Source organism: Anguilla rostrata, chromosome 13, assembly GCF_018555375.3.
Source record: "Anguilla rostrata isolate EN2019 chromosome 13, ASM1855537v3, whole genome shotgun sequence".
NCBI lineage: Eukaryota > Metazoa > Chordata > Actinopteri > Anguilliformes > Anguillidae > Anguilla > Anguilla rostrata.
The window spans coordinates 22,920,556-22,937,732 of record NC_057945.1 but is presented as its reverse complement, the minus strand read 5'-3'; the positions used below and the strand labels follow the sequence as shown (position 1 = coordinate 22,937,732).

General features: G+C 41.6%; 2 protein-coding genes across 3 annotated transcripts in view; one reads left to right on the top strand and one right to left on the bottom strand.

Moving 5' to 3' along the window:
- Positions 1 to 1,599: 1,599 nt before the first annotated feature.
- ippk (inositol 1,3,4,5,6-pentakisphosphate 2-kinase) lies at positions 1,600 to 16,773 on the top strand. Its single transcript, XM_064305909.1, has 13 exons — positions 1,600 to 1,865; positions 4,068 to 4,127; positions 6,000 to 6,095; positions 6,366 to 6,432; positions 9,032 to 9,153; positions 10,684 to 10,773; positions 11,097 to 11,155; positions 11,519 to 11,591; positions 11,825 to 12,107; positions 12,642 to 12,777; positions 13,046 to 13,148; positions 13,381 to 13,460; positions 14,310 to 16,773. Exons 1-13 carry the CDS (start codon positions 1,752 to 1,754, stop codon positions 14,539 to 14,541), a joined length of 1,515 nt encoding a protein of 504 aa, XP_064161979.1. The 5' UTR covers positions 1,600 to 1,751; the 3' UTR covers positions 14,542 to 16,773.
- The window catches only part of cenpp (centromere protein P), an 84,501-nt gene continuing 82,212 nt past the window's right edge, over positions 14,889 to 17,177 (bottom strand). For both annotated transcript variants that reach the window (XM_064305914.1, XM_064305913.1), the window contains one exon: positions 14,889 to 16,918. In XM_064305914.1, the coding sequence (XP_064161984.1) occupies positions 16,797 to 16,918 (122 nt within the window). In that variant the 3' untranslated portion in view covers positions 14,889 to 16,796. The remainder of the gene's footprint in view (positions 16,919 to 17,177) is intronic.

Below are 17,177 nucleotides of genomic sequence, written 5' to 3'. Positions count from 1 at the left end.
CAGGTCTAAATAAAACCAATGGCAATTCACTGTGGGTCTGTTCCATTGGACCAACTATGCTACAGCCATGCAGCTGTGAGGGTTCTGTGTCATCCTTTTAGTCCTCATGTGGCTTTGTCCATTACAGATGTCTGGGCCCTGATCAGGCCAAAGAATATTTCTGTTCTGTTGCCTAAACACTAAGCCACTCCTGCAGTGGAACATATTCCACAAGGAGGAGTGAGATAGCTATAGCCAGCTTGAAATAAAAACCTTCATAAGCTAGCTTCATGATAAATATATAACATTTAAGTAACATTGTGTATATACTGTATCTCTCCTTTGGTGTCTTGCCACACAATTTTCCCAGTTTTGAATATGTTGGGGAATCTTGATCCTGTCTTGATGACTGGAATCATACAGTGCAAAAGAAGAAAGATTCTGTTTAATTTGATTCTGTGCAACGCAACCAAACATCCAAACCTGTTTTCAGTTGTCCTGACTTTGGTGTGTGGTAATGCTACACTATGCTGATTGAATATACAATAGTGGACACACAGTAAATGGTGAACAAGACCAGGTCAAAACCTAGTATATGGCTGGACCTAACACATGTGATCCGACCGACCAATGGTGTAACTTCATAACTCGGCCGACCAATGATGTAACTTCATCACTCAGTCACTCAGTCACAGACATTCGAGTTTGTAGGGCTGGCCCCGCTGTTGCGGTCCAGCCAAAAATGGGGGAAACATATGTCCTAACTTGATTTTTTTTTTAAAATCTACATATAAATTCCCCAAAAGTATCTGATACAAATATAGCCCACAATTCCAAGTCTCTGCAATTGATTAAAGTGAGGGTGAAATTGTACTTTATTTACATTATCTAATTTTCAAAAAGGTACATGGTTACATATATCATGAGCAGGAAGCAAGTATATATAAATTTTATGTAATCATTAAATAAAATTCACATGGTTGACTCAGGACATTTTCGTTATACCAAAAAGAATGACCAAATAGAATGTGTAATAGAATGAGCAGTTCAAGGAATGGCAGTGAGCCACAGTAGCACATCTTGGAGATACTAAGAAAAAATGAGCCTTCTTGAGGATTACTGTATTCATTTTGAGTGAATGTTAATATTAACGTCCGATTTCATCCCCCCCCCCCCCCCCAAATAAATAAATAAATAAATAAAAATAAGATGCAATATTTATTAAATGCATGAACATTGTTTTGTAAGTTGATCCCATTAATTACTTTCAGTTCACTCCATTACACTAGCTACAGGCAGAAATTAAGTTGTTTAATTAGATATTTGGTAGCATTTACAAGCAGCAAACCAAAACTGTTGCCAACTACATAAATCGTTGATGAAAACACCACCTATGTTTTGCTAGAGCACACAACACTCCGGCCAATGTTGCAATAAGTAATACTAATCACGCCAGCCATTTATGGGCAGTGGCTTAGCGCTTTCATGCTGAATTTCCTGAACAAAGAGGCGGTAGTTGAATTTGATTGGCGTTAGTGTCATCCATTAGATGGGTGATAATGGAAGAGCCCCGAAGATTCCGATTTTGATAATCCAATTGGAGTCACAGTTCTAAAACACGGACCAGTAGAAATAGGTCAGGAGGGATATCCTTGAGCTAAGCGGTAGTAGCAGTTTGTCGGTGTGTCAGTGAAGAGAATTGTTTCGCACCACTTTTGTAGTGATGGTGCGTGCCAGTAGTTTGGCCTAGTGCTAACTATTTAAGTTATTAAATGGTGGTAAATATACACCACAACGGCTGTGTTATGGAACTGGATAAAATGGACGAGAACGACTGGAAATACCACGGAGAAGGGAACAAGAGCCTTGTCGTTTCTCACAGCCAGGTGAGTATCGATAGCATAAGCTACTGGTTAGAGAGATAGCTAGTTTAGCTAACTTGGTTGATCGTTGCTACTTAGTTAGAGATCACTGCTTATTTCTTTGGGTAATTTTACGGAATTTTCAAAATATTCACATTAGCGAGATAACTTTAGAAAACTATCGTGTCCCCACAGAGTAGTCAATGGTAATATAACTTAACGGTCGGCGTTTTATCTTATGTGAGGTCTTCCTTAGCGACCTAGCTAGCCAGCAAGTTTGTCATGACATCACAGCTAGCTTGCTAGCACTGCATTGCCACAAGTTAACACAAATCCAGGCGTTTGTTAGGAGGATCAAATTGTACAAGTTCTGTTTACAGTTGCTTGGTTGTGTATTCAGCTTTGCTACTATAATTTAATTGCTTGCTGATGCAACCTACGTGCTTGGTACCTGACGAGGTAGCTAATGTAGCTGAATAACTTGCTAGCTAATTGGCAGTCGTCAAATCCGGCGATGTTGCGTTAGTTGGCTAGGTAGCCAACACAATTCTAAATTAGTTTATCATTGTCACTTTACACTAACGTTATGTTAACTAATGTAGCTAACTGTTTGGGTACAACAAGTTAGGGTTTTTGTATATAGTTAACGTTAGACTAGCTACTTGGCTTTGGCAAGCATTGGATAGCTGGACTAACGTTAGCTAGCTAACGTTTCGTTATCCTTGCTGTAAAGAAATTCACGTTAGACTTGACTAGCTAACGGTCATTAACGTTAGGTAACTTTTGTTTTAAACGAAACAACTTTTTGCTGTAAAACTGACTTCAGTTACTGAGGACACAGAATGGACAACGTTTAGCGTATAGACTACCCTTTTATATTTAACGTTGATGTTTCAGTCTGTGGGAGGTTATAGAATGTTAAATCTAACTAAGATTTAATATCCTGCTGTCCAGGAAGTTAAATCCAGGGATAAGAATGGACCTGTATGTAGAAGCAGATGTAGAAAGGGTAACGTTACGAATGCAGTTTTAATTCGACCCGAGACAAAATATTTCCTGTTTTACACTTAAAGTCTCCCAGAACAGAATACAAAAAAGATAATTGTAACGTTATTGGCATGTACCAAATCTTTCAAAACTAACTTTCATGGGCATCTGAACAAACGAGTTTATCCCAGTTATATTTAGTAATTTTCAACCGCTTTTATCGCCAAGAACGTGGTTAAATTTGGTTTCAACGTTGTTCCCGTAGTGCTTGGTTGGACTTGGGTAAAAGAAAGAAGCGAGAGTAATTTAAACGGATGTAACATACTTTTACATTTGAAGACTTAATTAAATATTTAATATACACTTTAATATTGTCTTTGTGTAAAATGGGAATATCCCCGATAGGGGATACAGTCAGGTTTTTGAACAGGGATTTGTGTCTGTTCTGTCATTGAAATGGGTGTGTACTGTGAATGCTGCAACCCAGCCCTACAGTGCTCCTCTCCTGTGCTAACTTGTTCCATTGTTTATTGTAGACATTGCCTGTTATCCCACCCTCCTTAAACAGATGATATGGTGTAAATGATGCATTGTGCAGAACATTGTGCAGGTAGTTGCATGGGGAGAGGTATTTAATGTGTAAATTTTCTGTGTAAACAAACTGTTATAATGCTGCCACCGAACACCATTTGCATACACTGTCAACAGCAGGTTGTGGCACATCCATTTCCTGTTTCTTTTTTGTTTTTCCCATGACACACCCCATGCTAAACACAAGACACCAGTTGTAACTGGTTCTAGACAGATGTAGCAATCATGTCAGGTGTAATTCTGTTAAGGACATTTTGAAAGTTAATGCCATGTGCTTAGAATAATTGAATTGGAACACTTTTGAAGAATGAGTTGCACCCTTTCACTGGACAGCAGACTGTTCATTGACTGAAAACTGACAACTCTGTTGAGATCCGTCCCTCAGTTATGCAAGTGACTTTACATAACCGTCATGCTGAAAGTATTTCCAGAAGGTAGTACTGAAAAGATTTCATAATCAGCTTTAACTTGAAATTGTTCACATTCTTTTAAAATGCCAAATGCTGCATTCTTGACTTCTTTTAATAAATGAAGAACTTTTTCTGTGCAGTTTGCTTAACTCCCTTATGAAATTAGTGCTGTCCGCATGCTGTTTAAAAGCAGTTAAATCTAAATGCGTAATGAGTGGTGCTTTCCCCTCTCTTCCAGCTTTCCCACGTTCTTCGTCTTCTGAAGTATCCTGCAGAAAATGCTGAGCACTCACCCCAGGTACAATATATACACCATGCCAAGGTCTACTGTTCAACACAGTGGGCAGGGGGGATAGTCTTACTGTCTTTTTACCTGCATTTACCGATTGACTGCACTGCTCAAGGAACAAAGAGCAATTTTTTGACATGGAATTTCATGGAATGTCATGTTGGTGTTGTTTTTGGGATATTTACAATTTACAAAGTATATTAAAATGTCCTTTCATGACTTCGTTCTTTGACTGAAATTTGATTGTCCTACCATTTTCCACTTTGAAATTTGGACACATTTAACTTGCAGCTGTTCCATTTGGGGGAAAAAGCATTAACATAAGGGTTTGCACGCTTTGCAAACAACATACCAGTCCAGTGTAAATTTTTAAAGATAAGCAATACTAAGATAAAAACAACACGAAGGCTCAGGATCAGCATGTGTGCTAGCTCTTTCGAATGAGACATTTGCAAGTTAAGTATGGAAATGACTCTGCCACTAAAATACAGTCATGGATTCATGGACAGTCAGTTTCAAGTGATACAGGGGCAAATCATTTTATTATCATTACTTACCTGATCACCTAAGGAATTGTTTTGTACTTCATGTTCGGAGTATAAACTATTTAATTAAAAATCATCAAATTGTTTATCAGTTGTGAAATTGCTTTAATGTGATCTTCAGATGTATTTGCAGCCTTAATGAATTATGAATGGCATGAAGGAAACTGTGGAAGTGCACTTATTTAGTAGTCACAAATGTAATTGCCAACATTAGCAGTATGGCACTCAGGATCATTCAGAATTACATGTTTAAAAGTTTTTTATTTTTATTTTGTTATTTCATATATAATTACATTTGTGTTGCTAAATATGTAATCCTGCAATATAGCCTAATCTTGCCATAACTTCCTGTTAACGGGGAGGCAAATGTTTGGGGACACTCTGAATCTTTTGAGAAGTGGCTTATAATCAGGATTCAGGGGCACCTCACCCTGGAGATGCACGGAGGAAACGTCTCTTAAAGCAACAACTCAGAATGAAGTGTTGCAGTAAAAATCATTTTTGACCATTTCATGATCAGATGATCGCTTAAAAAAACAAAAAAAAAAAAAACAGTGCTTTGCAGACAGGCCTATCAGCCTTGTGTGGGACTCAGTTTTTATAGCTCATCTTTAGCAGAGTGGCATTATCTCTGAAATACGGATGCTTTCAACTGTAGCCCACGTTACAATGGAAGGAAACCTGGATTCAGGCATTTACTATGATATTTTATTACAAACATATCTGCTTCTCACTGTGGAGAAGCTCAGGTATGGTCAAAATGAATGTTCCCGCATGATTATGTGCAATTCAAAGCATGACTCCAGGTCATGCAAAGGAGTGGGTAAGAGCATGAGGACAATGTTCTCGACTAGCCATTGCAATCTCAAGACCTCAGTCTTGACTGGAGGTTTGTAATTTCAGCTCAAGGCCATGATTCACAGAAGTGAAAAGGAAGCAGCTCTAGAGATTCTGCTCAGAGGAATGGTAAAAAGCAAAAAAAAAACAAAAAACAAATCCTGTGTGTGCCAGAGCCCTGTAAAATACCATAGGAAGCAGCTTCTCAGAGCTTTTGTCTGAGGAGAATGCATAAATGTGCAGATTGTAGAGAAAGCATTTTATCAATGCACTTTAGGAAAGATGCCATTATTTATCAGACATTCTGTACAGCGTAGGTATCAAAATCTTGAAGTTTGTATGCTGATGACCCGCCCAACACCGAAATGGAAAGATGACATGCTTACATTGGCTGTTTTGGGAACATAATTAATATCCTCAATATAATGTCTGACTCAAATTAATTATAAAACCTAGAAACTAGAAATTCCTAAACGCCGCTTTGTCCAATGTTTCTCAGACAACAGAACAAGCCTTCCGGCACATCCAGAACATCGTTGACTTCAATAAAAATATTATGAAGCCTCTCCTGGGGGAGAAATACGTCCATCATGGAGTAAGTTGTGTAGATTTTTCTGTTCCATAAGTATCAGAATACAGTCCACTTAAATGCAGTTTAAAAATGCTGTTTGTTTTTGTTTTGTAATTTCCTGTTGAATAGATGGTGTCATGTAGGGATTTAGATTTTGTGTGATTCAGTACCTTTTGTGGTGAAGCTGTCAGCTGTTGAATGTTTTCAGTTGAATTTTGTTTTTGTGAGGGGGTGGGAGATGGGAATGGAGTAAACCGCTGAATGAAACAAACTGAGTCTGTCAAATCCCCACAGGAGGCTGTCAAACTACCTTTGGACTTTGTGAGGCAACTGTCTTTGAAGGTTCAACAGGAACGTCCAGGTACATGTCAAAAGGCCAGCGCTCTCACGATGGTGACAGGTCTTCCTTCCCTTTTTTTCCTCTCTGAAGTGGAACATGAGACATTTCCTGTTGCTATGTTACGAAATCCTCCAACGCGCTTAAGAGCGTGTTGAAATGACAGCCATTCTCAGTGCCGTGTGACCTGGCAGGTGGTGCTCCTTTCTGTAATTGATGTCTTTCTAGAAGTGTTGACCCAGACTGGAGATGAGCTCTCCTGATAAGTTTCTGAACTTTAGGGATCCAAATAAGCTGGAATCTTAACCATTTGGTAACCGTTTTTGAATGGTGTGATTACCAAAACTGTTGAACTTAAAAAATAAAAAATCTTAAAAATTTGGTACTCAAAAGCGTGGCTGAGCATATCCAGTTCCCACCCCAGTTTGGAATGGCCAGTCGTCTGCTACCGCAGCGGCGTAAATGCAATTCAGGAGGGTGTAGCCATCCACGGCTGTCCTCCGAAACGTGCGGTGCCGCCAGCTGCTTCTTTTCACGCCTCAGACTACAGCTAAGCTTGCATGCTGTGTCGGAGGAAGACCTTTAATGTGCCGCTTCGACCGCAATCTACATGGATGTGAACAATTTGTCAATTCGTCGATTGTCAGTGACGAGCACGGATGTTGAATACTAAATTCATTGAAAGTCGTATTTTTCTTTAGAATTCTCGAACCGTTCGAAATAAAAGATCACCAAAAGTTACAGTGGCTACTGCTCTAAATGGGTAACAGAGGGGGTGGGCGGGACTTGTCATTCATTTTACTTACCATCAGTTAAAACGATGGCCAACTTGCAAAAGAGTGCCGCTTGTGGAATGATTTTGAAAAGCTCAATGAAAACACCGATCAGTGCTAAATCTGTGCTGCCAGATTCGCATGTCGACATCCATGAGGTGAACCCACCTAAGAGTCAAACCTCTGAGGCCAAGCGATCACAGCAAAGAAGCATCTTACTTTGTAGTGAGACCCTGTAAGTGTGACAGCTGTCCAGCTGAACCCAGGATGGATTTAATTGCTAAAGTGGTGATAGACTGCATGCTCCCCGTGAGCATGGTGCAGGGTGAAGGGTTTAGGGACCTACTGGCATGTGCTGAGGCCGAATATAGCCCACTCCTGTGTGATGCACTGTCGTGCAAAAAACCATCACAGCTCGAGTTAAATGTAGTGAAACTGCCACCTCTTTCAGTACCATTTTATTCAAGTCTGACACTGTAGATTGTAATCACAACACTATGTGCACACTGCACTTGCTACTGAGTCTTGCGTGACTGTGACTTGCCACTTCATTTGGGTCATGTGTTAACCTGTGCAGTGAGCGAAGAAGCATACAATCATTCTTGCAAAAATATATAGGAATGCTTATTTAAAATATTAAAAAATTAAAAAAAAAAGTTTTAATCTCACGATCTGCACTAATTCAAGTAGTGGCATATTATTAGCAGTATTCTACATCAGATGGTTTAAAAAAAAAAAAAAGATTAGTCTGTAATTTCCCGTTTCAGTCAGCAACTATTCGATGGTCACAAATGTGTAATTCACATCCATACTAGATGGCGATGCACACAGAACCCTATTCGAATGAACCATTCTTTGCACGTTGCCCTAGAGCTACCGGCTGCAGCTGGCACTGGCACAGTCCAGATTGGATCCGAGGCTGCGAGGTTCATCCACGCGCCACAGTGGTGGTGCCTGAACCAAATGAGCCATTTTGCATTTCTGATTCTTTCCGGAACACGGCGGGAGGTGGAGAGTAGAAAAATGGTTAATGGGAAATGCTGTCCTCGCTGCGTGGGGCAGCTCATAGTGTTGGTTTCATTTCATTGAATGCTTTGGGAACTGGGGAGGGGGGAGGGTAACTCAGAGAGAAGTGAGTCTGCTGTGACAGTGGATGATGTGTAGACCTTATCTTTTCTAGCCGTGAGGTGGCCAGGGCCACTGGGATGTACAACCGCTTGGTGTGCAATACCTTTGAGCCTTCAAGCCAAAAGGGAAGGGCCAGTACACTTGATTGTGCAAAGTCCACATATGAGTTTTCTTGGAATAAATGGCACAATTCTGCATAAGCCAAGTTTTAAGGGCAGTAGGACGTACCATAAACTCAGCCTTCAATAAAATTTGGTTTAATGTAATTCAGTGCGGGGAAGTTTCGTTTCTTTTCTTTTTTTTTTTTTTTTTTCAAGCCTCGGGCAAATGAGGAAACTGAAAGCAGTATTTGAATGTTCCGAATATAGCATAATTCCCCCGCCAGCTCACTAGACTAGTGCATGTGACACCATGCTTAAGGGGCATGCCTGATATTCAGCATGTATATGCCTGAATGACATATGATTGAAAATGAGTTGTCAGTGGTCAATACTAGGCTGAATTACAATAGGCTTTCACATCCAAAAAGGTCAATTTCTTTTGGTGTCTTTTGACAAGTGTCCAAATAGGTAGGTGAGGACCATGGCTGTTGGGGTAGTATGTGCAGGTACGTACAGGTTCTAGGAAACGGTACAGGTAAATTTGGCATAGCGGCCAAGATGTTGAAGGTGCATTAATGGTTGGAAGTGAATTTGAGTGTTGGGTTTGTGTCTGTCCTGCAGAATCACGCTGTGACAAAGTAATGGACACCTTCAGCGGATGCGCTGTGTGCCTGCCTAATCTAACTCAGATATCCTCCTGTCACATCAGTCAACACAGACCTTCCCTCTGTATAGAAATAAAGGTAAGCTTGCAGTGAACACAGACCTTCCCTCTGTATAGAAAAAGATGACAGGAAATGGGGGGGCTTTGGCCTATTTAGGTTAAGACACCTGCTCTTGTTCAAGAAATTTGTTCTGAGCAGGAAACAATATGCCCCCCCCCTCATCGAAACCTCCATCTTTCTCAGTGCATACTAGAAAATAAATTCTGCTCACTTCACAGTAGGGTTGTCACAATATCCAGTGTCATATCAAGATATTTGAAGATATTGCCGATATCATTGCCTACAGGTACAATAATTAAATTTTGTTGAGCATAAAATATACATGAATGATTTTACTAAGATGGAAATAAGTTTAACCATTGGAAATAAACAGGCGAGTTATTTCCAGATCTGAATAACTTACCGCGTGTGCTGTGTAGCACCAGAGACTAATCTGAGCAGACTGTCCTTCCCCTGCAATCTTTTTTCTATTTTATTTCTGCTGTCTCCCAACAGCATCTCTATGCTTTGTTTTTTAATATTGCATTATTATTTACCCTGATTTAAGTATTTGGATATTATTTGCATATTGGCTATTCAGTTTATTGACGGTGCCAGTGCAGATGCAGTTTTATCCTTGATAATCGACGGAGAAGAGGATCCTCTCATTTGGTGGGGAAGTAACGAGACGTTTTCCCCTGATGGTGAAACTGGCTGTGAAGTAGGCCCATTAGTGCTACCGGTGCCGTCTGAGCAAGTGTTCAGCCCTGCGGGGCCACTGCGTTGCATAACATCCTAACGCCAGAGAGACGTTAACCTGCTCGTTTATCTGGCAAACGCATAAAACAAGACCAAACTCTAAAATATCAAAGTAGGTTGTTTAGCCTGGAGAAAAATTCTAATTTGAGTAACGTTTCTTGGTTTCACTTAATGTTATTTAAATTTTCAAGTCAAGCGTTCATATTTATTATGATTTTAATTTAGGTTTTTTAAGCTTAAAAGAACATTGTTGTTTTAAATAAAAATGCCGTATTTAACTTAACCCATTAATGCCCAGATTTTCCCCAGAGATTTCTTGCATATAATCATTTGCACACAAAAAAAAATAATTCACAGATGGTAAAAGAGTGGTTCAGCAACTTTAGTTGCCCGAGGGCTTAAATGGGTTGAGCTTCTGGTCTGAGTCATTGTTTGCAGTTGAATCATACTGTAACTAAAGTAAGCAATGCTAAGGCTACTGCTATTCCAGATCAATGCTGCCTCTGGACCACGTGTGGTAATCGCGTCTGTTCACGTTGTCTTCATTCAACTATAATATAAAAAAACGATAACATCAAATATCGCCATATTTCTGAAAGGCATATCAACGATATGAAAGTGGGATATCATGACAACCCTCCTTCACCGTGCCCTTTCCTTTGGAATCCAATCGTGTGATGAATTGACTTAACAAGATCTTAAAAAAACAAAGTACGTGCAGCTGTAAATGACTGTCGTGGCACCTGTGACATTAACAACTTTGAGGCTTGTTTGATCGTAAGGAGTATTTGAAATGTTCTCGTTTTGCAGCCAAAGTGTGGATTCCTTCCATTTTCACGGCACGTCTCAAAGGAAATTAAACGCAAGGTGTGCCGCTTCTGTATGCATCAACACTTTAAGGTAAGCATGCTGGACCTGGTCCTCAAGCTAATTAGTGATCTATGCAGCTATATTATGAGTCAAGGAGGCAGTGTCCTCAAGAGTTTCCCTGAAGGTAGCCACAGTGTGCTGCTATGTTCTGACATAATTAACCAATGTTGGTACCGCTCTACTTTTACATAGAATTGGTTAGTAGTAGGACCAGTCATATTGTTTTCAAAGCATTTATTGGTGGAAGCTGAGTGTTTGGCTAAGTTCACCCCCTCTGCTGGTCAAATGAAGTAGAACTGTAAATGCACTCACATTTACAATATATTTTTTGTTATTCTTTATTTTTGGTACAGCTAGCCAATGGGAAATGGAAGACAATGAGCAGATACTGCCCCCTGGATCTGTTCTCAGGGTGAGTAGATTTAATCCCAGTTCTGCCAAACACTGAAATGTTGGCAATGGAGTTGTGATTAATTGTTAATAACATTAATTAAATTTGATTGGTGACTTGGTGTCCAGCTATTAACCATGTTTATTTTTGTATATAGGCTGACAAATATGTCTGGTAGCTGTACATTTTTTTGGAAGTGTTAATTCTGACACGTGAACTAAAGCCAGCTCAGCAAGTTTATACCCTAAAAGATTGACATCTTTGGTCCACGGTCTACACTAGTTGTTTTTGGGGGGTTTTTTTGTATTTAACTTGTTACTTCATTTGTTATCTTAATTCTGGCAACATTTAACGAAGCATTTATTTGAATTCTTTTCCATTTAGGAACAAACAAAGAATGTGCTTTGCAATTAAACACTTATTAGAGGAGCCACAAAACAACTTCAAAATATTTAAGGTACAAAATTTTCTTTCTTATTTTTGCTGTAGTTAATTTTAGTCTCCATTCACTGTTTTATTGGTCATCCATCAATATTGTACTTGTAGTTTATTTATATTATAGGTTCTTAAGAACATAACTGTCAGACTCTGAATTTTGTTGCTATTAGTCCAAGACCTAAGATTTGGTGTTGCTCAGGAATCGATCAGACTTCCAGCTAGTTTCTCAAGCCGTGTTTGGCGTTTCGGCAGAACGGAGAGTTGATATACGGCTGTAAGGAGGACGTGGACCTGAACGGGCTGGCTCAGCAGCTCAAGCCCTACTTCTACCCCAGCAACGGCCTGATCCACGGGCACCAGTCCAGCAAGGTGGTCCTGAACGAGCTCATCCAGGTCATCTGCGGCGCCCTGCTGAGCAGCTGGGACTCGGGCCGCGCCGGGGAGCCCAGGAAGGGAGAGCCCAGGAAGGGGCCGGCCCCGGAGGGCAGGGCCCACTGCGAGGCCGGCCTCCTGCACCGCGACATGCTGCGCAACGGTGCGACCCGCTAACCTCCGCAGAGACACGGCGCCAGCCCGAGAGCTGCACGGCCTGTTACTGCAGTGCCCACACACTGCCCTACCCGCACGGCACGTTTAACCCCCACGCACTGCCCTACCCGCCGACGTTAACCCCCGCACTGCCCTACCCGCCGACCTCTAACCCCACCACTGCCCTACCCGCCGCACGTTAACCCACGACTGCCCTACCGCACGCAGTAACCCCACGCACTGCCCTACCCGCACGGCACGTTTAACCCCCACGCACTGCCCTACCCGCACGGCACGTTTAACCCCCACGCACTGCCCTACCCGCACGGCACGTTCAACCAACCAGCCACGCCGGGTGTTTGTTTGACACACTTCCTCAGTGATAAAGCTCAGTTGTGACTCATCCTGGATGTTGAAACACCAGTCCAGTTTTGACGTTACTTGGGTTAAGATGAATTTCCTGTGACTCTTGTAATGGCAGAACTGAAGCGCTTGTGACTGTACTTTTCCTGTACTTGACATGCTGTTGTCTGCACTGCAGGTAACCACTACCTACCCAAAGACTGCGTTTTGTCCAAGATACTGCAAGCTCAGATGCTGGACAGCCTGGACATCGAAGGGCTTTATCCCCTGTACAAACGAGTGGAGCGGCACCTGGAGGAATTCCCCAAAGAGAGGTAATGAGCCCTGCAGTATCTGTGCTCTGATGGTGCAGTGTGTTAAGTGGTCAAAGATCTTCAGTTTGAACACATTGGCAGTCATGAGTGAAAGTGTCCACTGGGTGGTGCACATGTACAGAATGAAGTGTGAATCAGCATAAAAGTCTATATGCAGTGCCGGTGTGTTTGACATTTGTGCTGCAAAGATTCATGCGCGATGTCTGCATCTCGTGATGCGGGCTGTGGCACGTGCTTCAAGCCTCTCCCTCGTTCCTGCGACTCCCAGGAGCAGACTGCAGATAGATGGGCCATACAACGAACATTTCCTGGAGAAAATAAAGAACTGCCCATCTGAAGACGATGGCTCGATCGAATACGCAGTTGGAAAAGTAAGCAGCTTCTTTCAACCTTTAAAAAACAAAAATCACCATTTGAAGGAAACTAAGGGAGAAAATGGAATGCACAACCAAGAGAAAGCTTTCAAATGTTGGCATTAGTAAATGTGTGAAATTTGGAATGGTCATTCCCCCACTCCCCGTGTAATAGCAGTTAATGTGAATGCAGATCAGTCCCCCTTCATTCGTTTCTATGGTTAAAATGGCTGCACTGGTTCTCCTGTAGGTGCACCAGTACAGAGTAGCGATGACAGCCAAAGACTGCTCGGTGATGATCACCCTGGCACCTTGTGGGGAAGACGAGCTGTAAGTATGGGCAAGATGAATCCACGTTTGTCAAATAACGCTTCCTAGTCTTCTGCTTTATCCCAAACTTTTTCTAAAGATGCACTCTATGGACGCCCTATAGAGTGTCTGACCCACTTCCCATTTAGTTCAGATTGTGGCTTGTGAGCTGGAAATGGGAGGGTGCAGAACGGTTTCCCCCTCAAACATGTCATTACCACCAGATGCAATGGACCAGAAAAGTGCAGCATCATCAACAAAGCAACAGCTGGCTGGAGCTGCCACAGTCCAAACACAGTGCATACGGCATCTTATCTCTTTAAGGATGATCCTTCTCTAATACAGCCCGGTAGACTGGGTGTGATACAGCATGGGCCTTGTGCTTTTCATTACCATTGACTGACTACATTAACCGAGCTAACATTAGTATAAAGTTAGTCTACATGGCTAAATAGTTGTTAATCGAGCTAGCTGGTTGGTACATGGAGGGGAGGGGAACTAGCTAGTTATTGAATATAATATAAAATGAAGAAAAACACAACTTCCCCAATTGGTACAGACTGGGGGAAGCGGGTAAACTTTGCAGCAGTAGGTATACCATATTCGTGGTATTAAGAGACAGTAACCTGGCTGCTACCAGCTCCAGGGAATTTATTGTGTTAGTCATGCAGAAGTAATTAAGCCCAGATGAGCTAAAGTATCAAAATTTCTGCCTCTTTGCACTTGTCAGCTACCACTAATTTTTCTGCATTTAACAGAGTGAGTGCCTAGACCAACCGCTTGCATATAAAATTAATGTAGCAGAAGTGCAGGCTTTAGTTTTGGGGCAAGTAAAAAAAATAAAAACTTTTGTAAATCTTTTTATTTCAGACCGGAACCTAACCTGGAGATTCAGCCCTCCAAACGTAGGTTCACCTACTCCGTGTCCATCCTGGATTTGGACCCCAAACCTTACGAGAGCATCGCCCATCAGTACAAACTCGACTCAAAAATAGTCAACTACTACTCGCGAAGCCTTCAGTCCAAGCAGGAGGCAGCTGTGTCTAGCCTGTACCTGGAGAGGGACCATGAAGACTGCACACTGGTGTTCCATCCTGTATGAACCACTCCCCCGTTTCCAGCACATAGGCAAAGATGGAATCCACAAAACATTTTACTGTTAATTACCCCCCCATTTTTGTTTGTTTTGTTTGCAAAAGCTGTACGCCATGATGTCCGGAGTGAATGTGGGCGAGACTCGGATGTTAGCGGTAGGTGTAGGTGGGGCCCAACATCCTCTCGTTGAGCATATCCTTAATGGGGGCTGGTCTCCCTGGAACACGCGGTGCCTCGGTGTGTCAGAGACAGAAGAGCGGGCGGGGTGGAGCAGGGGCTAAGTCATTCACGTGTCGCCGGTGCTAGGTACACATTGCTGTGTGGTATTTTCCTGTGCCAAAAAGGCCTGTGGGGTTTTTTTTTTTTTTTTAATTGTTTTAATGGAAAGATTCAGCGTTTTGCTACGAGGCAGCTTTGCAGTGTTTGAGAAGCTGTGGGAGAGAATGGGAAGCACACGGGAGCGCAGACACACTCAAGTCCCCGCTGTCTTTCACTTTGGAGAAATAAAGGCACAATGAAGTAGGAGCCTCAACAGTCATCCACCTGTCCCATCATTTAGGTCACTCTTAAAGAAAGTGTTTCCTTCTGTGGAATTGCAAACAGAAAACCTATATTTGAGCATGGTAAAAATGTAAGGCGTGCGCAGCTACCCATGCGTGTGCTCATGGGTCCAGGATTATGTACGATGCTACAGCAGGTCACCAGACTGAAACCTCTGTTGAACAGGCCCAGTGAAGACAAGGCAGGAAAAGGGCTAGCTAACCTTGAAACTTTAAGCGGGAGTCACTAAGGTATTGGCAGATAATGTGATCAACCTCAGTCTTGGTCTAGTTCCATTCAGTGCATGCAAACAGCATAGTGGGACATTATAACATTCCCATCAGTGTTGCAACCATACATGACTGCCATACGGGAAGAGGAAAGTGGACTTAATTTGCCAACATTGGTTAGAAATTGTCTGAACAGACAATTTTTCCATGCCATAAACAGTATTAATCCAAATCTATGTGTTTCCAAAATTCAGTTTGTCTGAGCTGAAGGAGGCAGTGGTGGGATGATAACCTGACATGGAGAAACCAAGCTGCTTAATTTTCATAACCTGTAATATTTCAGGCTTGAACTTCATAGAATGGAGAGAATCTGCCCCCATTCCACAGCACGTCAGATTCAGTTTGGCAACTGGATTTTCAGGGACATTCATAGGGGGTTTACCTTTTTAACCTAAAGCTCACGGTTTCCTCTCTCAGTGCTTAGTTGTTACTCTAACATCACTCATCAAAGTATTGTCAAGTAAACGCAACAGCAAGTGGCTTAGTTTCCATTATTTTGGTACCATATTACAACCTCATTTCAAAATTTATGTTGATCCTTTATCTGGAGGCACAGTTCTTGAACTGCCCGGAGAATAATTTTCATCTGCAAATGGCATGAGCCAAACACATAGACCTAATTTCATGTCGCAGGAAAAGTAGTGAGATGATACAAAATTAATATGAAACATTTTTTTTAAACGGTAATGCAGTACCTTGATTTTAGGTCAACTGGATCAAAACTATTTTATTGCAACGTGCAACACTGTGACAAACACCAATGAGCAGATTCAGTGTACAACTCCATCTGCCATCCAGTTAGCAAACGGAATAATACTGTTCTCTGAAAATGAGATGAATGTCAGTAATTTTGCACCAAAGAATGCATTTTTGGATTTGCAGTATATATTGAGGGTTTTGATCAATTTTTGTTGCAAGCAAACAGGCTTTGGTTCATTTTTTTTTCTTTACATCCAAACAAAGAAATTAACCCACTTGCTCTGAACAAGTTAAAACGACCCTACTGGTGTGTTTAATAGAATAAATGTTCAGACCCTACAGTTCAGAGAAATACTGTATTTTTATGAGGAACTGTGAAGAGAAGAGCTGCCACTTATCTGTGAATAACCTCTATAAAGAACTGATATAACACTTGCGTTAAAAAAGAGAAAAAAAATCACACTGTGAGACAGGAGTAATACAGACTAAGTGTATAGGTATAACAATCTCAAAAGTGGATTTTGCCTTTGGGCATTTTGTATTTAAATTATTTATTTTTCTAGGCCTTGACTAATTATACATATTTACATACAGTATATGTATACATGGCTAAATGTGATGAGAGAACGTGTACAGATGGCATTAACAGATATTTCGTAATGGGGATTGTACAGGAGGTGTTTATATTGAATAAATGATGTAGAGACGCGTGTTGGCGTTCTTGTCCGTGTTGCTACTCCACGCACACCGCTGCTATGAGGGCCTCGATGGCAGCTTCCACTCCCAGAATGCGCAGCAGGCTCTGGAATGACTGGGGAGCATTTTCTGCCACCTTCCCCTCGTCCAAACCCAGTGCTGCCATTTTATTTGGGGGGGGTGTATTAGTTTGTTACATTCCTGGTTTCAGCTCACAGTAGAATATACACTCCATTGTTCCGAGCCACCATGTGTTACACTCACTGATCAATGGCAAAAATGTCACATTAAGCTTGGCATGTAGGTCTGAGAATAATACATTATCACTGCCCCTCCCCATTCTGAAGGCTCATTATCCCATTACTACTAAAACATACACAAGTTAGCCAGACTGAATGTGATTTTATAAATGAGGAGC

Coding starts and splice junctions, on each gene's coding strand:
- ippk (XM_064305909.1), top strand. CDS start 1,752: ATGGTGGTAAATATACACCACAACGGCTGTGTTATGGAACTGGATAAA. Junction 4,128..5,999: donor ATGCTGAGCACTCACCCCAG/GTACAATATATA, acceptor AATGTTTCTCAG/ACAACAGAACAAGCCTTCCG. Junction 11,156..11,518: donor CCCCTGGATCTGTTCTCAGG/GTGAGTAGATTT, acceptor TTTTCCATTTAG/GAACAAACAAAGAATGTGCT.